General features: G+C 32.3%; 1 protein-coding gene across 2 annotated transcripts in view; it reads right to left on the bottom strand.

The window, feature by feature from the left end:
- The window catches only part of SLIT2 (slit guidance ligand 2), a 329247-nt gene that overhangs the window by 85037 nt on the left and 224080 nt on the right, over nucleotides 1-20130 (bottom strand). For both annotated transcript variants that reach the window (XM_081304246.1, XM_081304247.1), the window contains exons 9-11: nucleotides 17869-18007; nucleotides 1915-1986; nucleotides 1354-1425 (exon numbers count right to left, since the gene is read on the bottom strand). In XM_081304246.1, coding sequence (XP_081160372.1) covers nucleotides 1354-1425; nucleotides 1915-1986; nucleotides 17869-18007 — 283 coding nt within the window. The remainder of the gene's footprint in view (nucleotides 1-1353; nucleotides 1426-1914; nucleotides 1987-17868; nucleotides 18008-20130) is intronic.

Here is a 20130-nt window from a genome sequence, read left to right as displayed (position 1 = left end):
TAAACAAATGTGAGAAGAGGAAATATTATTAAGGCAATCAAGTTTAGGAGTAAACTCTGCAAGAAAACAGATAGAAATAAGAATTCTCCACTGGTTAGTCTCCTTTTTGACATTTAATGGTTGTCTTTGAAGCACAGATACTTGAAGGACCAGGAACCATTACAGCCATTTGACTTTGTTCTGTCCTTCCCCATGGCTGGGGGTAGTATTGCTTACTAGGTACACAGCTCTCTTTGGACAATCTGACTGATTGAGTTTTATAATTAAATTTTTTATTTAAGAACCTGCCAGCCCATCCTGAGAGCAGTACACGACTATACTTTGTATTTTCTACCAACAACTATTCCTCTCCTCTTGGGCTTCCTCTAACCAAACCTCCAAAAGTCATAAAAGGAACACAAATGAATCTGAGAAGTTTTCCATTTTCTTTTTGCCAAGAAAACTGCAGCTTTCCGGGCAGAACAACATCCTGAACATCCATGTGCCCAGATGAGTCTGTCTTCTCTCCCATTGCTATCAGAGAGAGGAAAGTGTTCCACCAACTTGAGGTGTTCTTCTGGGACTTGCACAATGTGTCATGGTATTGAAACTGGTTCCCCCTTACTCTTGAAGTTCCGAACTGTTGGCAGTAATTTACATCAGTGAGACCCCTTCTCTATGCACATACTCAACAATAGGAAGCAAGCCAGGCTCCACTTGGAAACTAGACTTTGATAGAAAGGTTATTTTACTTGCTGGACTTCTAAAAGCTTTTACCAGTTTGAAGGAATAGCATCTTTATGAATTTATTTTAGATCATCTTTAATTTGCATGGTTATCTCCCTGAAAGTCCTCTTGACATTAACAAGCCCCAATTCTTTCTTATCTTTGTTCTTTCAGAGATTAAAATTCCTTCTTTAGGGGAGACCTGAAGGTGATACAGCAGGAGAGGAGGGCAGCTCTCTCTGGTCATCCCCCTACCCCTTTCTCAGCAAGACTATGCAGCATCATCTAAAAGGAGCACTATCCTAGCAACAGAGCCTAAATGTTCAGGGACCACAAATATAGTAGTTCCTTTAAAATAAATATTTTCCCCTTTATTTTTGAGAGAATAAAGTTCTCCAAAAAAGGAGCACTTTACTCTTGTTTTGTTAGCAAATTATCAAACTATAAGTTATTCCCAAAATGGGCTGATTTTAATGACAGGGGGAAGTTCTCAATGAAAAATGATGAAATATTAGTAATAATAGTATTAATCATTAATAATTAATCACAAAAATTTAAGAGAGTATTTTTCTCTTATGCCTAAATTTCAAAAATGCAACCACTTTTTTTGTAGGTTCTGCTTCTCTCAACAAAGCCATCTATACTTACAGTGAATTCAGAGAACGCAGTCCTTGGAAAGCATCAGGTGCAAGTTCAGAGATCTGATTATTGCTCAGGTCACTAAGATCAGAAATGAGGTTAGGTTAAATTAAACAGATGTCAGTGAGGTTTACTGTAGGAGAAGGCTATTTATGTTTTTTTGTATGTTAGTTTGCACCTATCATTGCATGTATAAAGTTTGCAATATTAAACGACAAGAATTCTGAATTCAAAGACAATAACCTTTCCTAACCAACCATCTGCTATTTGCTTAAATTGTCATTATGAATTCCAAGTCTTATTTTGATAATAAAGCATCTAAGAATTTGCATACTATCAGCATACATTCCACACTTGTGTAAATCAATATGCTAGATGACCTAGAATTTTAAAATTACATGGTCTACTTATTTGAGTTCAAAATGTTATTATTGGACTAGCAATCAGAAGATTACATCACTTAATATTTAAGTTGTCAAACCATCCAATATTCATACATAGATTTTCTTGCATGGTCATGACTTGCATCATTTTAAAAATTACATGTGTTCTACAATATTGTTCACTTACATTCTTCTAAGCTTTTTATATGGTGAGAATGCTCCAGGAGGAATGACCTTGATTGAGTTCTGTTCCAAACGTCTGCAATGAAAAAATCCAATTTTTAAATGGAAACATGAACTTTCAGATATGTTTACGTCAAGTTCAGGATCCATGCCAAGAGGTAAAGCACTACAAGTGCTTTTCTTGAGGGACATTTTCTTTTTTCCTCTAAAATTATTTGTGCTATCTCCTAAATGTAGAACAAAATTGAAATTAAAAATAAGACAATTAAAAAAATAATAAAACTATTCAAATTTTTAGGAATCACAGGTTATCATTTGTAACTGGATTCTATATAAAAAAGGAAGCAATTTTAAGAAAGGAGCATGGGGGACATTTTAATAACATACATATAAGAGAAATATGCATATGATATATATATATATATATATATATATATATATATATATCATATGCATATTATATACCTTTAGAGATAAGCATAACTCTTCCACAAAAGAAGTTATAGTTGAATGTTAAATTTTATAAAGCCCCTTTTTCCATACAAAAATAAAATAAAATTATAGGTTGAAAAAAATTGTTATAGTCACAAAAGTAACTTTGAAGCTATTTAGGAGGCAACAATTTAAATTTTAAACCCGTAAATGCTATAGACATTTTCAGTGAGACAATTTGGACTCTTGTCGATTCATTATGTGAACAATTCACATAAAAAACAAGGCAGCAATGTGCATTGAAACACAACTAAAGAATTTTTATGATACACTAAAATTACAGATTTGAAAATAGCTCTGTGGTATCTTCTACTCTATGATCTTACTATCACAGAAAGCTAAGAATTTATGCACCTAGTTATGAAAGACACCAACATGATTTCATTAAGTCACTTGGTAAATATTTTTTTTATCAAATGATGTTTCCTCTTAACCTCATTCCTTCCATATAAACATCCTCAACACATTTCCCATCCTCTTTGTCTCTTCTGTTCTGCTCACTGTAGTGAACCACACAGCCCAGGTTCACTGGCCAACTGACCTTTCATGACATTTAGCATGTGGTAGGCACTAGTGGAAGAGTGAAGGATGGGGGACAAAGGCCTAAGAATTCCTCCATTCCTCTAAGACAACTCACAACACTCACCTCCTCTTCTTCTTAATTTCAGCTCCTGCCGCACTCACCTCCTAACTTGTTAACACTACCTTCTTCTTTGGTCTTTATGGTCTTGGGAAATTTTTTTTTTTCTGCATCACCTTTGTACAACTCTTGAACCTATTCCCTATATTAAATCCTCCTCTTGAACGACCTGACACATCCTATATTCTCTTGCCTGGATTAAAAATATATATTTACATACACATAAATAAATATGTGTACATATTTATTTTGTGTATATATGTGTGCATTTAAATATTATTTTACATGCATTTCTTTTCTGCTCAACAGGTTGTTACATCTCAAGGGGCAAATTTACCTCAGGAGACAGGAAAACAATCATATGAAGAAAATATGGGTTGGCATCTGCATTATTTATCTGGATCTTAAGAAAGAGGACATTTTTCTAAAGCTTTAAATATAGCAAGGAGTGTCTAAATCATTTCACTATTCCATTATTGATTAGTATGTCTTAAATTGATGGTTTAGAGAAGCTTTTTTTTTGCCTTGATCCATTCTTATCGTTAAATTTTAAGAAGTTTAAAACATAATCAATAAAAATACAAAGAGCATAAGATCTACATGGAATACAGTTGATCAAGAGACTTTCTCTGAATCTCAGCCCATGAAACTTCACATCAATGTGTTAAAGATCTGTTCACAATAACACAGTGCTATCATGAGGAAAAATTATGACCTTTTAGTGAGTAGTAGATTTCTTTAAAAGCAATATACAATTTGATTGCACAGTTACTTTTTATAAATACCATTTCAGATCCTTGAAAATAATCTTAAAAAAAACACTGATAATTGTCCTTCATTCATTCTCTAACCCTACAAATAACTGATGTTTCTTGTATAATTGGAAACCCAGATCAAAAGCAGACATATTCAGATCATCATGGAGGTTTTATTGATAAAGAGTCTAAATTTTCAGTTAGATTTCAAAGCTGATTCTTCAATACAAATTTTTGTTTCAAAATGCTACATTCAGTACTGAGACTTCTGAAATGTAAATATCCTGAATTCACAGATATGGACAAACTAATACTAATACTAAGACTCAAGGTCTTCCTTGGAAAATTTAAAAGGCATTTGTTATGTTACAGTCTCTGACCATAGCATAATTATAATGACCACTCAATCATTATTCTATTGGCAATTAAATACATGTTGTTACAATAATTTATGTTTAACTTACAGTTAATTATATTGATATATATCCCTATTAAAGTAACAAACAAAACAAAAAAATATATAATGAGTACGACCAGTTTTTATAGAAAATGCATACTGAAAATGCTATAAAACAAAGAGAATGTATAATGAAGTAGTATGCAAAAGTAATACTTCAAACATAATATATTACTGCTGTATGTATCATTGAAATGTACCATGATTTCATCTTTAGGTTGAAAATTGCTTCACTTACAATATACCTAATAGAAAGCAAAGCAATGGCATGTACAATGCATTTACTTTCTTCGTTTTATTATCTATTTATTTTCACACTTATTCAGGAAAAGTATTTGAAGAAAAACTTATACTGTTATTTAAACTGACTCAGCAGCTAATTGTTTTTTTTATTACACTGTCTCAGCAGTCCATTAAGGAAAAAAAAAACATAATTGCATGCTTCATTCCAAGAGACAGATTCTCAAGTAGGGAAATATACTACTAATGACAGATGTCAAACAAATTTTAAAACATTGCAAAATGCCTGTTGTCTCTTCTTTAAGAAAAACTTTAAGGATTTTAGAACAAAGTATTTTTCTTTCTCATTATGAGAACTTTAGAATATATTTTATAAACTATAAATAACACTCATCACCCTACAATAAAAGGGAGGAAAGTGTTTAATATAAAAAATAAGAAACATTCAAGTTTTGGGTTAAGGTAAAAAAAAAAAAAGCAGAACTAGTTTTGCTATCCTCTAATCTTCTGCTTTAATGGCAAAAATCTGCTGAATTTTAGAGAGTGCAAATTTGAATCCATTGTTCCATGAAGAATCTAATTAAAAGCATTCCAGGGTTACAAAAACAGATAGTATAATGGCTAAGATATATTTGCATGCTGAGGATAAAGCCTGCCCCCCACCTAATTTAAAGCCTTCCAAATGCCAATTCTTTGGAGAAAAGGCAGTATTTTTATTTTGAAAGTAAAAATAGATGTAGCAAGTGAATAAGAGGAACTTCCATGTATTGATACTACAAAAAAGAATTTTTCATGTGAATGTGATCAGAACCTCTTTGTTTACAGAATTTATGTCATCAAATTAAAAATATTTTATCATTGTATACATATATGCATAATTATTTACTTATATGTTTATATACTGTCTATATAAAATCAATGCAATGAATGTTAATGCTTCATCAAAATTAGAAGGAAATTTTAGTTGCATGCTCAATGAGATGAGAAAGTGAAGACAGTTTTCTAAGTACTTCACTAAAAAAACCTCATATGTGTGATATATGTCCTTCCCCTCTCCCATCCATATACTTTTCTCTCTTGCTCTTTAATTCTTGCTATTTTATAGTAACAATTTTGTACATTTACATGTCCTAAAGAATGAGAAGCAATTTCAATATAGCACTTTCTAGTTGTATTTCAAAGATGATAAACAATGGAAAATCATGTAATATCCCTCTGCTTTAATCCTGGGAACACGGCAGGTACATCGTTCAACCCAGTGAATTCCAATTCGGCCACATGTGGACTGAAATTTTCTGTGGCTTATGAAGTTCTCTATAGTGGCTATTAGTGAGCAGATCTCACACCAGTAAGGCATAGACACATACTATGAGTGGGCAATTTTAAAAAATCCCAAACTAATTCTAAAATTTATTATAAGATATTAAACAACATTATTCTATTTTAAATTATACTCTCAGGTCACAGCATTAAATTCTTACACATTATTTTCAATTCAAACTATTTTGAGAAACTGAAAAAAATAGAGTTTACATGCTAAATCTTGCACAGTGCTTCTTAATACCTCTTTAAATGCTTTTTATATGTGTTTACATGTAAATTTTTAACTTATTTTCTTTAATGATTAGAAGTATAAGATTTGGACTTATGTAGACTTGGATTAATTCTGAACCTGTCATTAATTAGTTCTGTGGACCTTATAAAAGCTTTTTTCTTTCTATTTTAGCATCTCTTTGTGAAATATGGAGAAAACAGAGTTTACCATAATGTTTTGGTAAAAAGTACATGAGATGCAACAAAATACAAGGCATTGTCATGCATAAATATTAGTAAAATAATTAAAATATGAGAATATGTGTATTCATATATAAATATATGTAATATATAGCATTATATGATTAAAATATCTACAACATATATTAGTAACACATACTTTTACATAAAAGAAAAAAGCTATTTCGTGATTTGTTCTCTAATGTGAAATAAATATGTGTGGTTCCAAACAAATATTTTTAAACCAATTAGAAGTACAATTTTGCAGATGACTATATATTAAACATGTACACATGTATTCATAATACACACTATTTCTAATTTCTATGATCAACATTATTAAACTATAACACTTTCTATAATTTGAAGACTGTCTTAGAAGCTCAGAAAGTTTTCACAGACCCAGTAAAATATGAATTTAGATTGATTGTGTCTGAAACATACAGCCCAGATGCTGATTATACATGGCAATAAAACTGACAGTTCTTTGCATTTTCTCCATCTGCTTTTAACATAAATGGCAAAAACAGCTGCCAGAGAATAGAACATGAATTTAATGGGGCCAGGGGAGGGGAGGTGCAATGACTCCAGCTTCTGAATCTTAAATTGCTCAATGTAGCCAATATATTTTCATCATAGAAAACATGATCCCAGCATTTGAAAAGGAAGAAACATCAATATTCCTTTGACTTTAGGGATCCTCTTACCTAGTTATAATAATTCCAAAGTAGGCACATTATATTTCTGGAAAGTTACTTCCAACTTTAGCAGTAAATGCATGTTGTTGAAATTCTTCATATGTCCCTATATAGAAGGACCCAGCATATTTTAGAGCATAATATTATTTGTTTTCTTATAGCAGTCTCCATAACATTCTAAGTTTAATAAATATCTTCAACAGCTGAGTGAATATTGGCCTCCAGAGGGACATGCTTTGCATACAGCTAGCATTTTTGCCTTAGGACTGTGTCCATACTAATTGATTATCAGTCATCCCTATCTTGGGATGACTTGTTCCTGAAAATTATCCATTTCCTTAATCTTTTTTATTTCTTCTGATGTCATTCTAGAATATATTTGCTTGAGCGTAAATTCGGTTGACAATTTCATAGAAGAGAAATGACCTCTTTTTTTCTTTCGGTCTTTAAACATTTACCCCAAGGAAAAAATATGTGTGGATTTGCATGTTTGTTCACGTGTGCATGTGTATACAGGCGTGTGTTTGTGTGTGAAGGCAGACACACTTTCTGAATAGGTATTAAAATGCCCACACAAGTATACATGTGGATACATATTTAAATGCAAACATATATGCATACATAATCAGATTGCTTAGATTTACCTCAAAAACAAATGGAGTCACCAAATTAAGGATAGAGTATAGACTCATAATGTCAATAGCACAGTTTTCATATACAATTTTTTTTATCAATTTAAGAAATTAAAACAACAGTTCTGTTTTCATTTTTCCATAAATAACTACAACATATTGGACACTTAACTATGAATTAGGCACTAAGCTAAGTCTCACATTTGTTAATTGTTTTCATTTTTGAAACATTTGTAAATTATTTTTATATATCACTTTAAAAAGTAATTTTATCACTCAACGAGTCGATAATAGTCTCCATTCTCTTCCATCCCTGCACTAAATTCTTCAAATTATTCAAATTATCTATTACCTTTTTCCTCAATCTAGATAATACTGTGATCGTGAGTAGCATTCTAATTAACTTAGTCTTTTTAGCTGATTAACCATAAATCTGTAACATAATTGTTAAAAAATAAATGACAATTTCATTCATTCTAAGATTGAGCAACACTTTGTACCCCAGATGTCTTCATTTTATGACAAAATCTACACATTTTGTATTTTATATGTGAGAGGTTTCCTTTTTTTTTTTTTCTGTAGAAGTTTTAGGGGATCAAATACAATAGTGCTAGAATCACCTTCGGCAATAACTTCCCACCTCTTCTGCATTCAAGTCTGCCTTCATTATCCCGTGTAGAGACTGTGGCTAAGGCACTCTGGGTGGGCTCCCTTCCTCCAACCTGCTCTCCGGGCCCCAGGTTTCGGTGGTTTTTCTAACCAGCAAATCTAATCATATTACTCTCTTGCACCAACCCTTCTTTCATTGAGTCATCACTGGACCAGTTCTTCTCATAGATTCAGCTTCCACTCATATTTTAACAACTGCAAACTTCTGATTTCCCCCAAACTCACACAACTCTCTCACCTTCCTGGAATTCTACACAGGATCTTTCCCTGGAAAGCTACAGTTTCTCTGACTGCAAAACATATCCTCAAACCTGAAGGTTTCTCAATTGTTCCAGAGCATGGTTTTCCTTTCTCTATGTTCCATGTGCATGATGACTTATTATATAGTTTTAAAAATCTTGTCTGTTTGTGTAAAGCTTCAATTGTCAGGACTGTTGACATTTTGAAGGTTGAGACTGTGTCCTTTCACTCATGGTATTTGATGCAGAGTAGGCATTCAAATATGTCTATATTTTTAAATGCTACTTGTCTACCAATTTTCCTTCTACTGCAATAGTACTCATCAGACTGTTTGAACTTTTTTTCTTCTTTTATGTTTTTTTTTTTTCCTCATACTGGGGAATGAAACTACAGATGCTCTATGACTGAACTACATCCCCATTCTTTTTTTATTTTTCGTTTTGAGACAGGGTGTCACTGAAGTGTTTGAGGCTGGCCTTGAACTCTTGATCCTCCAGCCTCAGCCCCCTGAGTGGCTGGGATTACAGACATGCACCAGTATGCCCAATTCTCTTTGGACTTCTAAAGAGAAACTAATGGGGATTTTCATTTCTATTGAGCACATTAATTGCTGCCCTTGTCATTTTTGTATGCCCTTACCTCCATTTCATTTATAATTTCATTAGACTCATTTTCACTTAATAAATATTATAAAATTTTGATTCAGTTTCTCATATGAAAGACATTATAACTTTCTAAATAAATGATCATCCAAATCAATAAAAATGCATGCAAGCATCAGTGTGTATGTATGATATACATATGTAATATATATAGTATACATGTAACTTTTTGTGAAATTATCTATAAATAAGAAATAAGTTGAGAAAAACAGATATAAAATAATTTTCTTATCATAAGTACAAAGTTTTAATAAAAAGAGTTTCTTTGCATGTAGTGGATATATACAGACACTTAAAAATAATTATTCAACTATTTCTTTAAATGTCAATTAAAGATTGCTCAAAATATGCATATAAATTTGAGAATTATGCTAAAAAATACTCTAGTGATTACTAGCAAAATCAACTAAGGCTTATGGACCTAGAAGTAGAATTCAATATGCAAAACTAATTTCCACAATTTTTTGTACACAATTTCATTGTGGAATTATCAAAGTTGTAGTGCTTTGTATGGCTACCAATAACTAAAAATAATGAGACATGTTTGTTCTATGGGAACATACTGCAGGGCTCTCTTTTTGATGCTAAGTAGTGAATTGGTGCTTTGTGTTTTGTAGAAAGGTAAGTTATTATGTCTTTTTCTGGGTCCTTCTGATGAAATCACAATAAGAAAATTTCAGAAAACATAATATAAAATCATGAAAGAATAAAAATAATGGTGAATAATATCTGTGTGAAAGGTTTCTTTTACATAAAATGACTTTATGCCTACTCATAAAAATATCTTGGATGAAATCTTACTATTTTTTCTAATTATATATGTGTGCACATAATCAGGGTTAAAATATATTGACTTGCACATATATATTAATGATGGCTTTATTTCATTTTGATGCTAAGATTACTTATTTAATAATATTTCTATGACAAATGATATATGATTCAATAGAAAAATAACTAGCCCTTTTATTATACTTAGTAAATACTACCTAGTTTCTGCTGTTGTGAGAAACTCAAACCAAATTTTCATACTATAACTCAAATTACCTACTTCTCTGAAGACAAATTGACATAAGACACTAACAAAACTATTTTCCAATCCCCCCCCAATAAAAAGTTTTCTGATAATCTTTAACGAATACATAATTTCCCACATTCTGTTTCAGTAGGAAGTCAAATGAATATATCACATTTTTTGCAAATTTTTTTTTCATAAAGAAGGTGTTAATTATGATGCAAGACTTTTTAAAAGTGCTATGTGTATTTCTAATAAACATAAATATAGAGTTTTTTATACTAGTTAATCTGAACAGCACAATAGTGTACAATACATAACGCCAAAGCCATGTTCTAGGCTGGGCAATTAGATGAGTAGATCAGAAGAAGCCTAAGTATGAGGACACAGTAAAGCTGCAAATTGCTAAAATGGCTCCAGGAATGAAGTGCACTAGAATAACTGTGCATGGAAATAGAATTACCCTAATTTCCTTTACCATACAGTTATTTTCCATTGCATAGAAACACTTTTTAAAATATTTTAAAATTACTTTTTAAATATTTTTGTAGGGAAAAATCTTTTCATAGTGAAAACACTTTCACTTGGAAATTATCAACCTAACTAACCAAACAAACTTAGATGATACCCTGAGTTTTTCATACCAATATATCTAAAAATTTTTATATAATTTGCTTTAATTAAATATTTTATCAATATTGTCTGAATAGTAAAGTCAAATTATTCTACATACACTATGAAAAAATAGTCAAACTGTATAGCACATTTGCATTTAAGATTTATTTTTTAAAATATGAATAATTAAAATAAAGACAACTAGTTACACAGTATGATAGCTTCACAATTAGGTGGAACTTTTTTAAGTGCACACTAAACAATTAAAACTTCATGCTTGATCTCATATTTGTAATTCTTTTAAATCAGTCAATACAGAATGGATTATTTAAAGGTAGGTTGATCAAATCTAAATTGCACACTCCTACCTATAGATAGTCTGAACACATTTAAATATATGGACTCAAAATTAGACTTTGTTTAATACAAGTATGGAGTCGGTATTTCAGAAAGCATAAATGCATAAATAGCCTGCAAAAGGTTTAACCATATATAAGAGGAAATATTTGGACAAAAATGGAGAAGAAGAAAGTTTCGAAAATTGTCTTCAGTATCATAATTTGTTGTAATCATATGAGTGTTCAAGAAACTCTGTTATTTTCATTGCTTTTTAATTATACATGTGATGATCTAGACTATAGAAAAAGAATAAAAGTACCCCCAAAGCTCGTATTTAATAACCATCATTAGGAGTCTCTTTCAAGAGCCGTCTTTACTATTGCAGTAGTGTAATAGGGTAAGTGAATTCCCTGTGCATTTTATTCATTTGACTTGCACCTCCAATAAAATTATTATAACATCTGAAAATATGTAAGGCATCTTTGAAGACATTAGAAGGAATGCTGAAGACCTAGGCCTGAGAAGTTTGCTTCCCATAATTCTGTCCCTTCCTATAATTTGAAGTTTTCCCTGATCTCTCAGGCGAATGAAAACAAAACAAACCAACAAAAAACGGTGGCTTCCCAGCCAGAAACAAAAGCAGCCGTGGAGTAAATAAGACATGCTAAATTATCACAACCCACATTCTCACTAAGTATTTTCCACGATTCACAGAATTTCTATAGAACAACTTAAAAAGGTGTTATGCCACAGAAAAGTCTATCCCTGGATTGAAGAGAACAAAATGTCTGCTTTATGACAGTCCATTGCCTGTATATAAAATCTTAACGCCTCAAAATGTTATTGAAGGAATTAAAAGTTTGATACACAGAGAATCAATTTGCTATTAAGGGTTCTGTTGCCATGGATTTGACCTTGTCTGGACTTGCCTGAGGCACTGAACCCCTTTGAGAACAGGTTTTTACCAGAAGAGTTTAAAGCAGCAAAGTGATAGGAAGATTCCAGGGCAAAAACATTATCTTTATTTTATGCCTAATTTTATCTTACATTACACATTTTCCCTATTTACGATCTCTTCATTTGATTCATATTCCTTTGTCATTTTTTTTTAACTATGAAAACAGAGACTCAGGAAATCTCCAGATGGTGGGCCCAAGACTCCTCCCACCTGCTGTCAACACTGTCTGTCTCCCAACTCACACTATGAGAAGTACTGATGCATTAAGTGGTGAGAAAAAGTAACATGGTACTGCCCACATCAAGCTTGCTGTCTAATAGGAGAGTTTGACATTAATCAAAAATATCAAATTCAACTGTGGTATGGTCTATACTGAGAAAATTCGAGAAATGCAGAGAATAAGAAAGATGACATTATTATCATAGCTTATGGATATGAAGTGAGAAGAAACAGATCTCAGTTTTGCTAGGTAACTTTCTTAAAAGTTTCTCCCCTCCAGTTTTTCTAAGTTTTGATCTTTCTCTTTTCGTGACTTTTTCAGTTTTCTCTTTTACAAAAGAGACCAATTTTAGTCTGCCTTTCTTTTATACTGTGATCCAGAAAGGTAGGCTTTGTGGTCAGGTAAATCTAAAACAGAAGAAAATTTAGCCACTTGACTAACAACTTCTTCGTCTGATTTCCTAACTTTTTTCATTTTTTCTCTCTCTTTCTCTCTCTCTCTCTCTCTCTCTCTCTCTCTCTCTCTCTCTCTCACACACACACACACACACACACACACACACCAAAATGGAAGAGGTTAATGTTTGAGAGATTTAAAATAAAGGTCTCTAGTCTTCTTTGAGAGAAAATTTGACTTTAGAGAAAGATGGCCAAGACTAATTTGTATGGTTAAATTTGATTCATATCTGAAGAAGAAGCATAGCGATTAAAAGCTGAATTGGTCAGCTCAGAATAAAGAAAAAAAATATTGGAAACATGTAAAGAGTGGAATCCAAACCCATATGGGGAATGGGTGAACTTCATTAATTTTCAATATCCAGGCCCCATTTAAGCTAATGCCATTAAACATTTTATTCGTATAACTTTTCTCTTACTGTTTTAATCTTTCTAAAGTACAATTTTGTTGCAGGGAGATAATAGGCTGTTCCTTGTAGTTTTATTTATTAATATTAGTTAGTATAGCTGTTTCTTTTCAAGATAAATCCCATGCTAAATGTTTAATTTTAAAATTATCCATTCATCCAATAGGTATTAATCAATATTTATCAAGTGTCTACCATGTGCTAAGGTCCTAAATCTGTTGCTGGGTATTCAGTAGTGATCAGAATCAAACTAGATTCTGCCTTCATAGAGCTTATAGTTTAGCAATGAAGGCAGATGCTAAAAAATAACCACAAAATAAATATATAATTAAAAGATGTGATAACTAAGTGTAGCCAAAATCAGATTCTTAGTTCACAAATAGGGAGGCAGATCCTAGACCAAGGTAAAATCATCAGTATAAAGAGGATTTGTGGAGAAATCTACCAGTTGTTTTCTAACACATTCTTCTGCATTAGTTTCTCTATTTAATTTTATTTAATTTCATAAATAGTCCATAACAGGACAATGAGAAGCTCATATCACGTGATACTTGTGCAACCATCTACATGGAAGTTATTACATACATGTTAGCCTCTTTCTATTTTTCCTTCTTCAAATTTTGTCTTTAAAAGAATATTTTTCTTCTATGGCTTAACAAATAAGTTTTAGCAGGCACCACAGAATGGATCTGTAGTTGAAAATATAAAAAAGAAAAATAAAGACTGTCATGTTTATGTACCTAGATTTATAAGAGTTGATCTCTTCTCTACAGTACATACAATATATACTTTTTTTTTAGAATCATGAGAAAGTTGCAAAAATAAAGATATTCCACACAACAGAAAAACAATTCACTATTAAAAAAATCTGATGACATGAAATAAAGAAATTCTACTGATAATTTATGGCAAAATCATATTTTAAATATTTTAATAGTATAAAGGGAGTTTATAATTTTCAGTTCATCAGGTATTAAAACCCTGGAATTTATGCATATTAAAATGTCATATAATAATTTTATTTCAATTTTATTAAACTTTCCTATGTTCTTTATTCTTATAAAAAAATAAAACAGTAATGAGAAAAATAAGTCACTAAGGAAGTAAGATATGTTGCTATAATAAATGAGAATGAACGTACCTCATTGGTGTTAAAGATCAATATGTTCTCTTACTAAGATGCTCTACTGATAAAGCTGATAAATGTAATAATCAGGAAAGTAAAATTAACCTACAGCTTCAAATATGCTTTCATCTTTACAGGTACATTTAATTCATGGTAATTTTATCTGATACTCCACTACCTCAATATGGGCAAACTCAATGGGATGTATTATTTAGTATGACTTCCATGCTACTCAATTCCACCATTACATAAAATTTATAGATTATACAAAGTAGAAGACAAGCCCTGAGATTAAAAAATAAAACAGACTGCCTAAGATAAACCATTTCAAATATTTCATTTTGCTATCAATACATTATATTATTTCTTCTGTAACTTATTCTTCCTTTGTCACTCTGTAAAACTACTTTTGTTTTCCTTTCCTATGATTGTATCTGATCATTTTCTTCTTGTGTTCAGAATGATCTTGCTCCCATATATATCTTTTTTAACTCTCACACCCTCGTCGCTCCATCCTTTCTTTCTTATTTTCCAAAATTACAGGTTTCTGCATCTTGAAACGTTTGTTCTTCAGAGCAACATTGTTTTCAAAGAATCCTTTCTCAGTCAAATTCTTCCAATTTCTCTGCACCTGCCATCTCCAATATTTTCAACATTCCCTTTCTTAACACTCTGAAAAGTGGCTGACTTATCTATCACCCTATTAGAAGTGAATCCTCTGTATGCTGATCAAATTCCAGGACTGCTTTTTAGAACACTCCGTAGTTTATTGAAGCAGTCTCTTGCTTCCCTCAGCAGGTCATTTTTTTTTCCTGGAGGCCCCTAACTGCCTTCCCTGACACCTGCCTTTCCTAGATGTAGGTGGGCCCTTAGTCTTCTCTTGCTCTTCTTTTAGACACTTGAAGGCTTTAAATATCACCTTTGTTTTTGTTAGGTTAACTACTCCAAAATCTTTGCCCCTGGTCCTTGTCTTGCTCTGGACCTAAGGTAGGTTACATCATTTTAGCACCTCTAGCAGAGCCATTGGCACTTCCATACTTCACAGGTTGAGCCCACCCTCACGTCCCTTGCCAGGTTTGTTTTTGCTCCTCAGCTCCTCACATGCAATGATAGAACTGCCACCTCCCCATCACCTATGCTTGGAAGGCTGGTATCATCTTGGTTCATCCTTCTCCATTATTCCCTCATCTCATCAAATGCCAACTCCCATTAATTCTGCTCCTATACTAGGTACTGTATTTGTCTCCATTCCACTATTCCTCCTGTTCCCCACTAGCTCCTGCTCTCCGGCATCTCTTACAGATCAGTGTAACAGCTTCCTAAGAGACCTCCTGTATTACACTCCTTTCTTTTGCCACATCACTGACACAAATCTACCAGATAAATCATCTGAAAGACTCACTTAGGACTCCTGTGTTTAAATACATCCCACGTAATGTCTAAGATGTGAACAGTATGAAGACCCTCCATGAAATGGCTGCAACCTGTTTCCAACTTTATTTTCCTCTACACTGTCCAACATCAAATGTCAGTCAAATTGAATTCCTGTTTTATTGTATTGTGTTCTTTTATCCTGACTGTGATGCTCCTGATGAACTACTAGTTCTGAAAACCCTTTGAGCATCTCTGTGTTTGTAGTCACTATTGTTCTTTCAAGGCTTAACTCAGGTTTTACCTTCCCCTGAAGGCTTCCAGGAATGAAGTAACATTTATGGAAAAATTACTATATGCTAAGCATATATAGCTGTATGTGTTAATGATTTCATTTCAAACTGATAGGAACCCTTAGTTTCAGATGGAGAGACAGGCTCATAGACAATAAGTAACTTGCCCTGTTTCAGAGTCAGTATATGGCAGACAAACCTGCAATTCTAGCTGAAGTGTTCTGACTGGGTCTTGCCCTCTACTTAATGCCCTCTGTAATAACTTCAACTTTATGTGTTCATCCCTTATAACATTTTTACTTCATACCTCATTTCAAGTTATCAAATTGGATATCAAATTTTCTAATCATGCAATGTAGAATTCAGAAAAATTCATGGTGCCATTATTTACTTAATAATCCTCATGCCTGGATAGATGATGAACACACAATCCTTCTACTCAAAAACCATGTCTCTTTACTATCAACTTCATCATATCTCCTCTTTTCCAACTGAGCTTAAAAGCCTTTTGTATCTCACAGCTTTAAAATTAGATGCAGTTGTCTTTCTTTGGACATTGTTTTCTACGATGCCTCAAAATGAACCTATTACTCTAATTAGGATCAACTATACAATCTCTCAAATATCTCACTCACTTCTACCATTTTCCTCTACTCTCTGATGTTTCTTTTTCAAGGAATGTCATGTGACTCTTCCCAAACAAGACCTTATACTTCTTCAAATGTTCAGCTAAAAAATATTTACAAATCTTTCTTATAGTTAACGTATTATTCATCAATTAAAAACTTTGATGCAAATACTATCATCACATGCATATGTTATTTGGGCTATGTGTCAAATCTCCACAGATTCCAGAGTTTGCAAATTATTATGACTTATGCTCCAAAGCTCTAAGCACACTATTCAATGTGTATTACTTTAAAATAATAGCAGTGGATCTTCTAAACTAAGGTTATGCTCAAATAAACTAGAATAGTTACTTTATTATAGAAATTTAAAAAGATATAAAAGAACAGTTTTTGAAAAAAAAAGTTTTTTATCTTTAATTTTTTTCCTTTCACAAGAAGTTGTTTCTATATTATTACTTCAATCAAAAATATCTAAAAAATCATTTTTTGAGTTGTGACTTAGAATTGGTCAATGATATGATAAGCTGGGTGTTTAGAGAAGCTTTTTAATTAATGGATATTGAGGTAAAGATCCCCCTAGTGCTTCCTTCTTGGGATGGTAAAAGCATTCCATTTAAGTCTTACATGACCTTGTTTTTTTCCACATGACTTATCTCTGGCAAGAACACAGAAATGCATTCAGCAGCTGCATACAAAATATGTATGCATTACTTCATCAAAATAATTTGTTTTTGATGGAGGTAGGACTTGACTTGACATCATAATATCCATTTTATAGTTTGCATTGGACTAACCATTCCAACAAAGAAGTGTAACTTCATTTTAAAACATGAGCTCTTGAGAAGGCAGGACCTCCTCCTCTTGTTAACTTGCTTCTATGGTTTATTCTCCCCAGCTGAGTCCCTCTTTGTATCCCTACTGCTTTAAGCTAGAAAAGGACAAAAGCAAATATTCGGTCCCCAAAGTTTGAACTAGGTACATCTCTTTTTTCTCCCTAAATGGCCTAAAAACACTTTTTTTAAAGGGGAAAAAAAAGCACTATTCTTCCTTTAAATGTATTCCTTTAATTCTGCCTATGTAGAAAAATCCTAGGCAATTTAACAAGGTACTTAATTAAACAGAGTAAGGGTCAATACACTTCTGAAGAGAACATTTGTCTAAGCTAATTGATCAGATGTGCCTTTAATAAACCCAGAATCTCCTAAAAAAAAAAAAATCATGGTTTGTTCAGTGGGGGAGGTAGAGGGATAGGAAAGATCGCAGTGCACATACATTTCTGTGATAGTCTCTGGCAGGTTTGTGGGGATCTCAGTGAGACCTTTACCGCGACAGTCTACAATGTTGTTGCTACAGGTACAAGCAGACGGGCAATGCAACACACTACAGGAAGGAGCCATGAACGACTGATGACCTACAAGAGAAACACACACGATTAGATTTCTCCTCCCAAATTTCATAATTGTGAAACGTTCAGACTGAGGTCAATTAGCAAAATATGTGACAGAAACAAACTTCTCTAAATGCTCAACTACAAAACATCCTTTATTTCTAAAATGTACTGTAGGAAGCATGCAGTTATATTTATTAGATGAAGCAAATGAGATTTTGACAACTGGTCATGAAAGTGGCAGTTTTCAAAATATGAAAAAAAATTGTGAGAGGCTAAGTTCATATTCAAGAAAAGAATTCTATTCAAAGTTTTGAGTTCCAAAAAAAGCAGCAACTTCAGATTAATCTCTATTCATTTTTAATAAGCTTAAATAAAGCTTGATTTTTACCAAATTTATGTAGTTTAATTTACTTTGTCTCAAAAAAGAAAGAAAGAAAGAAAGAAAGAAAGAAAGAAAGAAAGAAAGAAAGAAAGAAAGAAGAGAAACAAATATGTAAAACTCACATCTTGGTAGACATATCATTGCTCAAGTTACTGTATGCCAAAAAAGTGGCAGGAAAATTAGATAATACTAAGTTTGATGTCTGAATAGGTTCAAAATTACTGCTTTCTTTGAAGTCATTATAATAGATTGTCTGAAGTCTTTCTTCAATTGTTAATCTATATTATTCTTTTTGCTTGCTACACATGATTTAAAATTTGACCATAAATATATACATATATATTTTACTAGTCAATTTTTAGAAACAAAACCACTTTGCAAAGAGATTTTTCTGTTTGAAAGATGAAGGACAGAATGCCAGCAGGACCGTAGCAAACAGGTTTTCTGGAGGAAGCAGAAACAGCCCTCACAACCTGCAGGGGAAAGGCACTTGGCGATGCTGGTGTGCCAAGAAGAGGCTGTGAGCTACCTGCTAACCCTGCACCTCCAGACAACCTCTCAAACTACAACAATGTTATCAATCTAGAGAAGAAAGTTCAACTTGCCTTCTTCCTCATCTAGAAAACAGGGAGGAAAAAGTGAAGAGAGAAAAAAAGTGGTTAGTAGCGAATTGTTAGTCATTTCATTTTTTAATTCTTTAAAAAGCAATCAGACCTATTGAAAACTTCTCATAACATTGTAAGAGAACTATTTTAGATCATAAAAAGTAAGGAAAAATACATGCAAAGTTCTAAAAGGTAACAATAAAATAGAATCAAGTACTAGCAATGTGTCCTCACTCCTTCAGGAAACCATGAACTATTTATACATTACATTGGTCCCTTTGTATTTTGGGGTATGGTTCCAGAACCCCTGTGAATACCAAAACCTGTTGATGTTCAAGCCATTTATATAAAATGATGTATAATTTGGATATAATATGTGTACATTTTCTGTTATGCTTTAGATCATCATTAGAATAATTATAATACCTAATACAACATAAATGCTATGCAAGTAGTTGCTCTATTGTATTGTTTAGGGAATAATCACAAGAAAAATCTGCACATGTTCAGTACAGATGCAATTTTTTTTCCACTTATTTTCAATCCACAGTTTGTTGAATCTGTGATTGAAGAAATAAATCACAGCTATGGAGAGCCAAGTACATATGTATTTTATAAAAAAATTGTTTTATTATATCTTCAAGTTATTCCTGAAGCAAAACTAGACCTATATGTATAAAATACATTATGTACCAATATGGATGTGTGTGTGTGTGTGTGTGTGTGTGTGTGTGTGTGTGTGTACTGAATAGATCAAGACCCTTGGATTCAACCATGTGAACTTGAAGATTATTTTTCATCATATTTTAATCTCTAACACATAGATACAATTACATGCTCCTGTGGTTGTTTTGGACAGGAAATGACATAATTACATGTGAAACAGAGAAAACAGAACTCAGTAAATGCTAGCCACATGTTATCTTACATAGCATATCTTATTTTTGCTTTCAGCTTGTTACTTAAATAAGTCATTTATTTGTCTTAAGTAAAACTGAATTATTAATATATTTTTATACACAAAAATATTCATCACTTTGCATTTATAGTTGAGTTTCTCTGAATTTCTAAGCAGGGGTCTAGGATTAGCTAAACCTTTTTTCAGTTATTAATATAAAAGTAGATTTAAATTGCTACCTAATGGGAAGATAAAATGT

Source organism: Spermophilus citellus (genome assembly GCF_964194105.1).
Source record: "Spermophilus citellus genome assembly, chromosome: 8".
Taxonomy (NCBI): Eukaryota; Metazoa; Chordata; class Mammalia; order Rodentia; family Sciuridae; genus Spermophilus; species Spermophilus citellus.
This window is presented reverse-complemented; position numbering and strand designations above follow the sequence as displayed.